The sequence below is a fragment of the Protopterus annectens genome, chromosome 1.part2 (genome assembly GCF_019279795.1).
Source record: "Protopterus annectens isolate FY-2018-M chromosome 1.part2, PAN1.0, whole genome shotgun sequence".
Classification (NCBI taxonomy): domain Eukaryota; kingdom Metazoa; phylum Chordata; order Ceratodontiformes; family Protopteridae; genus Protopterus; species Protopterus annectens.
In genome coordinates, this window is record NC_056727.1 from 177,924,249 (window position 1) to 177,938,671 (window position 14,423).

At 38.5% G+C, this 14,423-nt stretch overlaps 1 protein-coding gene across 1 annotated transcript in view; it reads left to right on the forward strand.

Annotated features, from left to right (window-relative positions):
- The window catches only part of FLVCR1 (FLVCR heme transporter 1), a 927,801-nt gene that overhangs the window by 302,253 nt on the left and 611,125 nt on the right, over nt 1–14,423 (forward strand). Inside the window, exon 4 of the mRNA XM_044055488.1 lies at nt 9,819–9,886. Within this exon, the coding sequence (XP_043911423.1) occupies nt 9,819–9,886 (68 nt within the window). The remainder of the gene's footprint in view (nt 1–9,818; nt 9,887–14,423) is intronic.

Genomic DNA, 14,423 nt, shown 5'->3' on the forward strand with positions numbered 1-14,423 from the left:
GAATTGTTATGGTTAGGCTTGTATAGGACCTAAGGCCGATAGCCTAGTACCAACCTATGAACTTATAAACTAATCCACCAACTTCTCCAGTCTTTATAGAATTCTCTCATATTTATATGGTCTTGCCATAGTTGTTGTATTATATCCTTTGCATGTTTATTCAATTCAGACTCATTAATCCTTTTATTCCTTTACCTGTTTTAATGTAATCTCCTTTTTCTTGCATCTGTATCCATATGGATAAGTGATCTGAAAGTCCTGTGGTTTTACATCCTTGATGTAACATGCTCAAGCTATCTGAAACTATAAAATGGTCAACTTCAGTTCTTAAATTACTTATTTTATATGTCCATTTCTTATTTTCCCATAGATGCATTTTATTGTTTTTAATCATATTTAAGATCACTTTAATATCTGCCCCTTCTTTTCATTTGTATCTTAAATCACAGTTGAAGTCCCCCATTACAATTGTTTGCATGTTCAAACTTAGAGTCCAATATTTTTCCAAACATGATTTCTCTTTGCTTCTGCAAGGTATATGCATAGAGTGTAATCACTCTATAAACTTGATTTTTGCATCTTATATCTAGTATTACTATCCTCCCAATAATAACTATTGTGTAATCTAAAATATCTATACCTTCTTTACACAAGAGAACTATACCAGAACACTTCTCATTGCCTAAATTCCAAATAACTTTACCTTTCCATAATCCATTAATTTGTATTCTTTCTTCTTCTATTTTAGTGTCTATGAGTGCTATAATATCCATGTGTAGTACTTTGCACTATTCTAATACTCTTAGCCTGTGATGGATGTTCTTTATACTGTTCACATTAATAGCGAAGATTCTCACTGTAATGAAATGCTTTTATTTATGGTTTTCATTTTTTTGCATTCCCCTATAGTTACATTTTTGAACTTTTGCTTTCTCTTTCATTCTTTTACCTATAGAACTTCTTTTACTTCTTGCTTTTACACATTTACTGTCTTCTTTATCAATTGAATTAGTAATTTTCTCCTCCTTATCTTCTTCTTTTTCTTTTGTTGCATTCATGCTCTCTCTCTCATATACATTCTCACATCACTTTCATCCATTTTTTCATTTTGCGTTTCTTCTGTCATATCTAATATAACCTTTTCCTTATCCTGTTCTAATATAATTTCTTTTGTCTGATTTTCTAACACTGTACAATCCATCCAAGAGTGATTTATTTTTTTCACATTTTATACACTTCTGCCCACATTTCTTTGCTTCATGACCCACTTTTCCACATATAAAACATTTTATCAAAGTTATTAGTCATCTTTTCCACATAAAAAGCATGTCTTAGTTTGCCCCCAATGCCTCACCATTCCTTTATTCCCTTCTATATTGATTATGCTAGGTAAACATACAATTTTTTTCATTTTTCATTTTCAGTATTACACCACTTCCTATCCCCGTCCGTAGGCCTCTTTTGTCATATATTTTAGTAACATGCATAACATCTCTACATATAGTTTTTAAATAGTCCTCTAGATCATTTTTTCAGTTTCAGTCTTAAATTGTACAAATACGTTTTTCTTGGCTTCTCTATTAAAAGCCTGAGTTACATACAAGTTCAAAGAATTGTCTTTTTTTCTTCTGTTGCATCGTTTCAAGAATTTTTCAATGTATTGTGCCTCCTCAAAAAAGATATCACAGAATGTCTGTTTATTAATACAAATCAAAGCTCTTACCTCTCTGGGTTCTGTCCCCACTAGTGCTATGACACTGTTCCATATCATATACCTTTCTAGTTTCTTTTTTACTTTATTGCTTATTCTTGCTTGATATTTCTTTTAACTTCCACTTTCTTTGATTCTCTCCTTTCATCTTCTCTTACTGTCTGCGCATATGATTTATTTTCTTCTGTCTTCTCTTCTTGTTTTTCGTTATCCTGAATTCTGTCTATTATCTCTCCCCATGATGCTGCTTTTTCACTCTTCATTTCACTCTGATCTATTTTTTTTTAAGTAGACATTCTGCAACCATCCCGATTGGAGGGTTATAACCACACATTCTGCTGCTGCAATATCTGTAATGAAAAGATTCTGTTGAAAAACATCTTCAGAATCAAGCATTTCCACTCCTTCTCCCTGTTCATTCCCTTCATTTACTTTGTTCACATTTCCAGTCATATTTTCTCCATTCTCTTCTTTCCGCACTTCATCCGACTCCTTCTCTACTACATTAACTTCTTTAGCTGTTCGACTAACAGCATTTTCTTTTTCAATAATAACCTCTCTGTCATTTTCCTCCATGCTTTCTGCTTCACTGAGCTGCCTACATGCTCAGAACGCAAGACAGGAAGCATTACACTGAATTGCGACCCCATACACTCATACAAACGAGTAGGAGAAGTTCCCCAGTGTCATGGCCAGATTTCCTCTAGTAGGTATGAATAACACCTTGGGTCTCCCCTGAAGGAAGTTCATTGACATAATGGGACTAACTCGGTCAACAACGAGTAAATAAAGTACAGGTGTCCGAGCGTCATTGCTTCTTGATTTGCAGAGAGTGAAAGTGACCTGGTAGAGAGAGGAGCTAGATGCATATGCAGTTGATGCATAATGTTGTACTGTGTATACTGAGTCTGGATGTACACACCAAAAGGTATAGATGCTTAAAAAAACAAAGACTGTTATTAAGTATAGAAGATGAACTGAATTGTTGACTCCTCAAAAGAGTTCCCTAAGTTTCCTAATAGTTCTTATAATATAGGAAGAAAATATCTTAGTTTGAAGTTAGAGGGCTGTAAGGGAAAATTCAGGATGGCCTTGGAATGCTCTTTGATCAACAAAAAATTTCCATGCTGCATACAGGGCGTCGTGTCAAATCCCTTGGGTAATGCCTTCTGTGGTCAGCACTAGTAAAGTTCATTTGTAAATAAACAGGGGTCATGCAAGCATGGCGTCCCTATCCAAAATGAAGTAGGCAGGACTTTTCTGATTTCTTGGGGACTGTGCATTGTAGAAAAAAAAAAAAACGACTGGATCAAATGTTGTTTTCCTAACCCTATGCGTCTGACCAGGCAGTCCATCCCTCACACGGAGTTCAGTGCTCTGGATTGGCAGGGACAGCAGTTTGTTCCTATCCTCATCCTTACTAATGCGGATTTTACAGTACTGAATTTATATACTATACTTCCATTGGGAACTTTAGACAAGGTTTTTAAGGGTATAAAGGTTCATAGGTTCATAGGTTCATAGATTAGTACTAAGCTAACTGCCCTTGGAGCCATTTTAAGCCTAGCCAATTATCCCTTGTGAGACTCAAACCCTGCACTTTGTGCTTGCAAGGCAAACACCTTAACCATTAGGCCACCCTCCCAACCCCAAGGGATTGGGAGGACAAGGACACCATGGCATATTTGTACAAGGATGCTGCACTCTGGCCTGAAGCTAGAGACAAAGTTCATGGAACTGAGCAAAATGGGCCAAATCCTTGGTTGCAGGAATTTATTTTGCCCACTACTAGAGAAATCAAGCAAGATCTCACATAAGCGATTGGATACTTTGGTGTCGCACGATACCATAGAATGTTCAGCAGTAGTCTTAAGTGCCAGTAGGCCCCTGCTGTCACAAAGTTGTTATTTAGTTGCTGACCTGTATTATGTTTTTCTACCCCATTTAGAAATGTTACAGATGTCTTCTGTTAATTTTCATAAAATAGGTCCATGTCGAGCACTACTGTTCTCTAGCTAACAAATGTAAATAAGATTAAAAAGAGCTCCAAAAATAATAAAACTGCAATATAGTATAAAAAATGGAAAACTAACCGACCCTTCATTGATAATAGAGCAACCTACCTTGCTCTCCCACCTCAAAAACATGACCCCAATGTAGGGGGGGGGTTAAAAAATAGAAAACCAAAAAAGTCATATCTAAAGATGCATGTCAAATGATCAGAGCCAGAAATAACCTAATTTAGAGAAGCCTGATGCAAGCTATCACCATGGCACAGAGGGATTAAATGTTAGTCACAGCCAATATAACCAAGGATTAGCTAACAACTTGCATACTGCACAATCTAATGGGGGGGGGGGTCTACCTGTAAAGACCGAAGTCCCACATTGCTGAATCTGACAAGACCAAGACAACATTCCTGAAACCCTACATGAACGAACCCTTAGAACACTGGAATTTTACTGTGGGAAAAGAGACGTTTGGCCACTATGGTGACCTCTGCCCTTTCCCCACTGTTGTACGATCTCAGAGTTGGTATATTTAGTTGGGGGGAGCAGAGCTTCCTCCATTGGTGGGTTTGATTTGCTTCAGTCTGTGTTTTTTGTGGTGTTGGACAAGTGGTGACTTTTCCAGAGTTCCTTATCGGTGTTCTGAGTGTTTGTTCTTGGGGGATTTTGGCAATGTCGTCTCGGTCTTGTTGGATTCAGTAATGTGGGATTTCGGTCTTTTCAAGTGATGGAGGCTGGACATGATAGACTGGTTGCACACTCATCCTGATGGGAGGAAGAGAGTCCAGTTTGTTTCAGTACTGGCACTTTTTCTATTAATAAATGTGCACAACATACAGTTAGATAGACTAGAGAAGGGCTATTAGCATTAGCCAAGCTGTATGTGTTTCGTAGCTTTATGCATGCTTGTGAGGGAGTGTTGCCATGATGAGCGCACGTCAGCCCTTGGGGAGAGGGATTAGGCTAATAACTTGAAACCAAGTACTCAGAAGAATGATTGCTCCCCTTTTGTCAAGTTTCCAAATATGTCTTAAGAAATGTGAAGTATTGTACCAATAATGTTTCCAGAGCTTCAGCTGCTGTTTGAGAAAATTTGTTAGGGTATGTAACTAAAACATTTCAGATGAGTTAGCCAGCATTTTTGAGTTCCCCTTGAAGTAAGGATGTCTTGTTTAGACCAGCTACTCCACAGGTCCTCAAACAATAGGATGAGAGAGGTTTAGTCAGGGTTTTACTGGTTCCCAGGTTCTTCCCATTTAAACCCTGTACCCAGTTTAAAGGGCAAAGCAAGCAAGGAGTACAGCCAATTATTGACAGGCTCCCATGAAGAAGAAGAGTTTGCAAGATGGTGTAATTCCAAACCTAAAATGCAAGTAATTTTTCTAAAAAAGATAAAGCACCAGCTTCTGAATGACTATGCCTGGGATATTGTCACCTCAGTCTTCCCCGTTTCTCTTTCCATTTCACCAAATCTGACCATCAACATCCGCACTTTATGTCAAGATATACAATATAATTTTACTGAATAATATCAAACAGGTGAGTTTTGAATGTGATCTGAGAGGGTTACAGCTTGCAGTGAGTTGAGTCTTCTCCCTTCTTTCAGGGGGATCGCTTCTGTCCTTCCCAGTTACCCAGTTGTTACCCCAGGTGCTCCAACATATGTAACTGTCAGGAGTCCTAGAACAAGTTCCTACAAAAAACATAGGAAAGAGCTTTTTTTCCATAATGTTCTGGTACTAGAGAAGGACTGTTCATGGAAACCGTTTTGGATCTCTCCTTCTTCAGTCTGTAAAAATTCCACAATGCAAGATGTTAATGCCTCAAATGGGTCTATATTATCTCACCGAAATGGCAATACAGTGAATGCCATTTCAGTGACATGTAAACATCGATCCACCACTTCCACGAATGACCAGAACATCGATTTTTTTTTCCAATTGAAAAAAAAATCATTAGTCCAACCACACATAAAACACCATACCTAACGTTACAAAGTGTGGGGCTTCACCCTCCACAGCCTCCAATGTGGGAGGCTGTGCCCCCTACACCCCCTAACTAAATATACCAACTCTGATATTGCAGTACAGTGGGGAAAAGGGCAATTACACAGCGACAGCCAAATTATTTTTTCCTTGGAAAAAAATAGATGTCCAGGCTGTTCTCGGAAGTAGTGGATTGATGTTTACGTGTCACTGAAATGGCATTCGCTGTATTGCCGTTTCAGCGAGATAATATAGACCCCCCCCCCACCAAAGCTACATTAGCATTTCTGCCAGACCGCTGTGTTTTGGTAACTTTAGACTTCAAGGATACTTAATGGCATGGTCCTATTGCTCACAGTTTCTGAAGGTTCCCAAGATTTTGTGTATCTGGGTCACATTTTCTGTTCTCCTCATAGCACTTCACCTCCTTCCATGATTCCTTCTCATTCTGTCCATCTACTCCCCTGTTTCTACTGTTCCTATTACCTCACCTTTCCCCTCTATTCCAATTAACCACCGCAGCTACTTTCTTCCTCATATCTACTTCTACAAATAAAACCATCATTTACATTGAGCATGCACAGGAGCAATATCCTTTGATTGTAACCATTTCTAAATTATTGTTACTGTCACATTGAACATTTTTACATTGTTGTTACTGTCACATTGAATATCTAAGTCTACTGATTATCAAATATTGTTATATTATTGCTGCTGTTATATGGAATACCCATGTCTACAGCTGAGTGAATTGTTATACTTCTGTGCTTGTTCATTGATGCATGTAGTTTCATGGAGAATTTCTGCCCAGGTCTCCACTGAAAATTGGTTCTTTTGGCACAGCTGAACATTCATGGTAAACAAAGATCAAATAAGATAAATATAAAAATAAAAAAATCTCTGCATTACCCTTTGGACCGTCGTCTTCACTAAAAGTATTCACAGAGTGTCCAGCTCTAGTTGTGGTCCATTGCAGACTGCAAGGTATTCATATTTTTTCGTATTGAAATGACTTGCTTATCTATACAGAGTCTTTGCCTATATGCCAGGATTGCTTAACAAAGGTTAATTACCTTTTCACTCATCAGGGATTTCAGAAACTTCCAAAAACCCTCACCGACTTTGTCACACAGGATTGTATTTCTGGGGTGCCTTATGGACACTTGCATGCAAAAAGCCTTTTTACCTCAGGACAACATAGATTCACATCAAGAACTATTCTGGAACTTTTTCTCTTTTATCCCAAGCTTCAACCAGGGCATTACTTGGGATTTTATGACTTCTATGATCCCCATGATACCACTTGTCAGACTGCACATGAGAAAGATTCCGTGGTATCTCAAAAACAGATGAACCCGACATATCCACCCCCTGGGTGTTCAAGTTCTAGTACTTAGTTTTGTAACACTACAGCTAGAGTGGTGGAAGGATCAGATGGCTGTCAGTCCCAGGGCTCTTCTTTTCTCTTCATATCCCAACAGAATCTGTCCTAATGGACTTCCCAGATTTTACTTGGGGAAATAGTTTTTAAGGGAGTAATAGTGCAAGGTCTTTGGGAGAATTTGGACAGACAAAAACACAAGTGTTAAAGAAATGCTGGCTGTAGTTTGTGACATAAAGCCCCTTTGGAAACCATGCTGTCTTCTGGTGATTAGACAATACCACAGTGATGTGGTTAATGTGGTACTTAAACAATCAAGGGGGTACCAGATCATATCCTCTATGCCATCTGGTAGTGATTGCTTGAGAGTTTGCCAGACTCTTCATGCAATTTGCATACTGTCAAAGCAAAACATTGTGAGAAACACTCTTGGCAGATCTTGGACAGACCCTTGCAAGTAGAATCTCAATCCAGAGCTATACCAGGAATTGATTCAAATGTGGGGAACATGTCAAATAGATCTGTTCGCCTTCTTTCAAAATAGACAGACAAATTCTGTTCCAGAAATTCTTGCAACAAAATGTGAAGAACAGATGCTCTTCCATTCCCATGGTCTGGGATGTTCCAATATACTTTTCTACCCTTTCCAATGATTTTGAAGGTACTTCAGAGAGATTTAACAGAAATCATTGGGGTGAATCCCTTTTGGCTCAGGCAAAAGTGATTCTCCCTTCTAAAATTTAGCCAAGGGCAGTTGCCACAAGCTTCCTCACAGATTGGATCTACTCAGATAGGACAATGCGAGTTTGATGCACACCAAGATCAACCAAATTCAACTGCCTGTCTGAATAATTCACTTGTGATACCTTTTAGGCACCCTTTTTCCATTCTAAAGGAAACAAGGAAGCTTCCTACTAGAAAGTCCTATATTGGCAAATGTAAACTATTTTCTAGTTTGTGCCTAGCCAATACCCAGGGTCCCACCAGAGATTTTGTACCTCTTCTAGTTAAATATCTATGTGAGTTACTCTCATGAATTTTCGTCTCCCTCTATCAAGGTACATCTTGTGGCCATTTCAGTTTGTCTGCCCATGGATCCTCCTCTTTCGTCTCTGTTTGTTGTTAAGCAGATTCTGAAAGGGGTGTTGCACATGGCAGTTCCTTGCAAACAAATTCATCCTTTGTGGGATTTAATTTTGTGCTGGAAAATTTAACTTTTTCACCTTTTGAACCTGCCTCTCTCTGGCTGATATTAGGTTCATTTATTGGAAAACTGTCCTACTTATTGCTGTGATATCTGCAAGAAGAGTATCTGAGTTGCAGGCACTTATGTTGGGAGAACCCTATTGGGTTTTCCACACAGGTTCACTCTGTGTAGTAGCCCTTCATTCATGCTTTATGTTGTCTCAGAGTTCACTTTGAATCAAACCATCAGTCCCCCAGTTTTCTATCCATATTCAACTATGGTACTATCTTGACAGGACCAAGTCCTTCAGGAAAGCTGAGCAGCTGTTTATTTCCTGTTCTGGACTAGGAAAGGTCAACCTGTGTCTAAACATTTTATTTATTTAACATTTGCTTACCGGGAAAGTCCGACTGGGACAGACCCCATTTTCAGAGGAGGCCTGGGGAGAAACGCTCCAGACTCGTGTCTTTTGAAACATGGCTGATGTGTTTTGTTACTCTTACTATGGCAAAACTATTCCAGGCAAAGTTTAAGGCCTTTTCCCACCAAGGTCTTTGAGTTCTTCGATGGCATACTGGAAAGGGGTTGACTACATTCTAAAGGCAGCAACTTGGTCCTTCAGCAATACATTTACAAAATGCTGCAAACTAGATTCCTTTTCCAGGAAGGGTAGGTTTTGCAAGACCATCCAGGGGTTTGTGGACCCTTATCCTTCCTCCCAGATTAGGAAAGTTTTGGTAATCCTAACAATAGGTTACTGCAGCAGTGAGAATGATGAACACAGTACAGTGTGCAAATTGCACTTAACCCATAACAGTAGATGTCTGAATGCACAACATCCCCAACACCTTTTGCTGTATGTAGTTGGAGTGGTTTACAGCTTTTGTTGTTGTTCCTGATGGTGTTTTTGTTACTGTTATTTGGTTCAAGATGAATTTCCCTTTTTTACACTTGCAGACAAGGAGGTCCTGAAGATTTTTAGTCACTCCTGCTGTTTTTATATTTTCCTCGAAAAGGGACTAGCCTATAGGCAGCAAGAGTGTCTGTGTGGAAGGTAGTTAGAGCTATAGAAGGCTAGCCGACTGCTGTATCCTTTGGCAGGATAACTCTTAAGCTACTGGAGCAGTGAAAAATTCTAACCTCTACTGTTCTGGGTTAGTACAACTTACACAACTGTTGTTTTTCTTGTAATAGTAGCCAGAGTTAAAATTACATTGTTATAGTTGACATTGAAAGTGAAATTTGACTGTATTTGTCATTCACTTCTGATCTCTTTCTTTGCCACAGGACATTTATAAAAAAAAGTTATTGTCTTGGCAGTATAATTTGATCTCAGAAATATACTGATGTAAACAAGCAAATACATCTGAAAGGAGAAGGATTCTTTTGTTTAAGTATGCTAAGTAGAAAGGATGTGATAGCACAGATGTAACATTTGAACTCCATATGCAACTTTTCCAGTTTTTGAAAGATGCGTTTATAATGTTAGTAGCTATTCAAAAATGTTCTCCTTTGATGACTAAGTGTATATATTTCTTTTTTCCAGGTATCCTGACTGGATCATTTTATTCAGTCTCCACGCTGCTAAATCAGATGATTATGACCTATTACAAGGTAGGTGTATATCTTACTGTTTCTTGATGTTTTTGTTTTGGTCATTCATTTAAGTTTGAAATTCACTGTTCTCTCCTTCTAACTCTCTCATATTGGCACACTTTAATTGGACTGCTGGTAATATAGCTAGCATACATCACTGTCAAAAACATTTGCCTTTATTGGTTTCTTGTATCATTTTTTTTTCTATATTATAGTTTGTAAGATTGAACACTTAGTTTCCTTTGAGTTGCTTAAAATATGGCCCCATAAAAATGAATATGCTTATCATGGGCGTTATGGTATATACTTTGCTACCGCCTGATGCATCTTGTTCGGGATTTTGTCTCCCTCCACCCCCATGCTCCTAGGTCCTACTCAAAGCAAAAACCTAGAGAAAATTATTTCTTATTTGCCATTGTTCATGAAATAATAATATAATGACCAGTGTGCAACCTGTAGTAAGTTTTTTATGCTGCAAATAGTGCAGCTTATGTACTGTTTTCTGTCTTTGGATACAGAAGTGTCATGTAATTTGTATATGAAATACTTTATTTTTAATTTTATGTGTTACTCAGTTTTTATTGTGGCTTGGCTGTCTGTGGGATCTTCTGAACTCTGTGCAGCCAGGACCTGCAGTTATTTCTAGCTCTTCTCGCTGTTTCACAGTCCTTTGCTGCTACTTAGTGACAGAAGTGGCAGATAGAGCTTTCTATAGTTTTATTTACTTTTTTTTTTAATGGTAACTGAGTGTGCTGGAAAGAGTTGGTCATTTCCAACACATTAGAGTACATATTCTGCTACATATGGTCGGTAAAATGTCTGCTATTACATTTCATAAAATGGCAAAATGCACTTCAGGTGTTGACTTTAAATACAAATGTAATTCCTGGTAAATATAGACAGTCATGGAGTGATTGTTATTACTGGGAAGTGCACAACATGGAAAAACAGTGGTTAAGTTATAAGACAAAGAAAATAATGCCTGAGTAACTGTGCTTTCTGCAGCCAGTGTTAAGTGCTGGCTTTGTGATACAATCTTCAGTGCTTTGTGAAAGTACTGATAGAAGTAAGGCTTAATGAAAAGAAAGAGTAGCAGAAAAATACATGGACTGCATCGTATGTGATCAGAAGCCCCCCCCCCCATGGCAGGTTAACTCCCACACCCCCTGCTCACTAATATAATCTACTCTGAGGTTACCAGTGCTCAGAATAAGAAACAAACCTGGAGTTCAGAGATTCTAACCACAGTGTACATGGTTAGATTACTTTTATTTCAGATAGCAGTATGCTAATGCTACAGGCTTAGTAAAGCAAAAGCATAAGTGCTTAAGTATAACTACATCTAGAAGGGTGTTTCCCTGAATCTGAGAGTCTTTCAGCGTTCATGTGTTTAAGGTTTCTTACAAATGGGAGATAAGTGAACAGGTGGTTGCGTTCAAGTTTCAGTAAGTCTCTGCAGATGCCCAGAACCACTCATTTTAATGTGTTGTAAGCTAGGGATAATGCTTCATTCTAGATGCTGAAGAATGAACGAGATAATTCTGAGTTTTTGCATGTGGTGTACTGAGTGAACTAAATCAAAGGTATATGATTTTCTCTGTGTTGTCATTTGCAGTTAACCCAGTAAAGGAGGATATGCAGTAACAGAAAGATACCTGAATGCCCAGGCATTTATCCCTTCCCTGTTAAGTGGTTTTGCCCATCTGTACCTCCTGCTTACACTGATATTAGTATCACATTAGCAGTCTAAAGTGCATTTTTTAGGGGTAGAGAACACTTGGTGTACTTGGTTCATCTGGTGCTCCGTAATTGGTCTCAGATCTGAGCTGCCTCTTTCCTAAGAGGAGTTATTGTTATGGCTGCATATTCAGACATGAAGGTAAGTTTATTCTGTGTTAAAGCCTTCCAGCATATTTCCCAGAGTTTTTCTCCAGCAAGACTTCTGCAACTGGCTTAAGATGACTTTTCATTCACAGCTGTCCTGTTCTGTCCTTCATGAGGCAATGTTTTGTTTGTAGTAGTGATATTGTTGCCAGTGTTCTGCAGTCATAATAGATGGGCAAGAGACTCTTTACTGATAGTTATTACTGATTGTGGTCATTTGTGCATAACAATACAAATAACATAGTTAAAAAATGTAGTACAGTCCTTGTATTTAACTAACTACTTGCTGTTTTAGGGTTCAAGCACTGCTTAACTTGTGCTTATTCTCGATGCAGTAGTGACTCTTATTTTATAAAGAACCAGGAAAAACAATCATTGATTTAGCAGCTGGAATAAGTCTAACAGTTTGCTGGTACCCTGCTTCTCTGTTTGTAGTGTAGTACTGTTGGCAGTGATGGATTGTTCTTTGTGTCATGCAGTAGCAATAAGTAAAAGGAACATGCAGGAGTTATGCAGTGTGTCTCAGGGACTTTCTTTCAGTCACACTCTAGATATGAGACTGTCACAGACTCAATGGCTAGATGAGGCTAATTCTAGCAGCCATGTGACCATCTGCTGTCTGATGGCCGTTCATAGTTGCAGTATGGTTTTGCCATATTTAGCAAATCACCTTTTCAGGGCAACAGAGTGAGAGAGAGAATGAGAAAGAGAGAACAGCATAAGTCATATGGTGTTAGATGATGTCTACACCCTAATTTAGTGATGGCGAACGTGTGACACGCTTGTCAAGGGTGACACGCCACGACATTTTGGGTGACACACTAGTGTTCACCAATACCCGAGTTACCAAAGAAACTGCTTTTGCATTTGTTGCTTGTGTGAAGTGCATTGAATTAGTTTGTGCCAGGAACCAATTCAACAATACTGCTGCAGATTTAAGGAAGTTTTTAACCTCAAAGATTGTTTTGGTATACTTTCTCAATAGAGTCTGCAAAAGGCAGTGCTGACATTGTTTTCTCTTTGTGGTTACACTTCTGCAAAGGGTAAGTAGTCTGCATTTCTAGGAGTTTGCTGTTTTACATTCCTCTCAACGGTTCCTCTTAATCCCTTTTAAAACTGGCAACTTTTTAAACTTCATAATGAGAATAATTAGAGTTATAGACTAATTTTACGTCAGAAAATGTATATTAATTCACATTCATTTTTTTCTGTCAGTGTCTCATATTAATAGTACTAGTAGTTTAAAAGTGTCCGTGTCTCTTATTTCTAGATTTTCCCTGATTCTCTTGAGATTTATCTCTGATGTATTGAGAGCCATGCTGTTTTATTTTTATTTATTTATTTATTTAGTTAATTAATTTATTTTTTTTGTTTGGGGGTGACACACAAGCAGAGTCAAGTTAGGCAGTTTCCAACAAGCCGAGCCCAAAAGGTTTGCTATCACTGCCCTAATCACATATCGTCATCCTGTAGTTTTAGGAAATAAAGCACATCACCCAGTAGCATAGCAAGGGTGGAGCAAAGGGGGAGGCTATTGGCCCAGTTTTTGTCCTGAAATGCTGGTACAAAAGGGCAATTGGGTTCAGCAATTTTTTTTTTTTTGCTCTTCACTTGAAGAGCTGGCGGGGGGAGCATGGGGATTGACTGCTGTACTGAAGGAAACCATTTGGCTTTCTGCATTAAGAAGTCTTTTTTTGCTGCTAAGAGGGTGGGGCACCAGTTCATGGGATTGGTACAGGGTATTGGTTGAGCCAGCTATACCTCTAACATCACCCTTTCTGATCAACAGACAGAAAGTATGAAAAAAAAAAAACAGCACACGTCCTATGGTGTTAGATGACATCTACACCCTCATCCCATAGTAATTTCCTCCCTACAAAATTATCACTACACTAGCCACATGTAATAATATATCATGATGTAGTGTTGTGGCATGGCTGTACTGTTCAGCATTCTCAGTCCATAACATGTTGCAGTTGCATGAAATGTCACACATTATCTTTAGGGATTTTGATTTGTCTCCGTGGCTTTTGACGGCCCATCTTAAGACTTTTGACCCTGTAAAAGCACACTTGGCAAGATGTTTGTTGTAGCCCATTTTACTTTCCCTCTCTGTAGAATTGTAAACTTACTTAATTTCTGATCATTTATAGCTCTTGTAGTGTGGGTCACAGCATAGGCAGCAGTTGATGGTGGGATTTCAAGAAACCTGATGCCTCTGACGGTGGGAGGTCCTGTACCTAATTCTTAGCCTTCATGAAAAGCAATGTAATTTGTAATCACTGTCTTTGCCTGAAGAAAAGGTCCATTTTATTGTGTAAAAGATGGCAACATAAGTGACTGTCACTGGAAAAAAATCACTGTTGTCTTTCTAGAGATTCTGAACGTAAGCAATAATTCTGCACCCAATGCCAGCTAGCCATCTCCGTCAGTGACCACCGTTTGTTTACTTATTTTTATTTTATTTGAAATGTGTGTATCGGGATGGTCTGACTGCATTAGTACCATTTTCAGCAGAGACCCATGGAGAAAAGCTCCAAATATAAGCAACATTTTACAGTGCATATGATTATATGTACAGGTTCTAAAACTGTGTGCAAACAGAAAAATCCTCACAGGACAGTACAATGCAGGCACAGTTGAAATTGTGAACACTAATTGTAATAAGCAT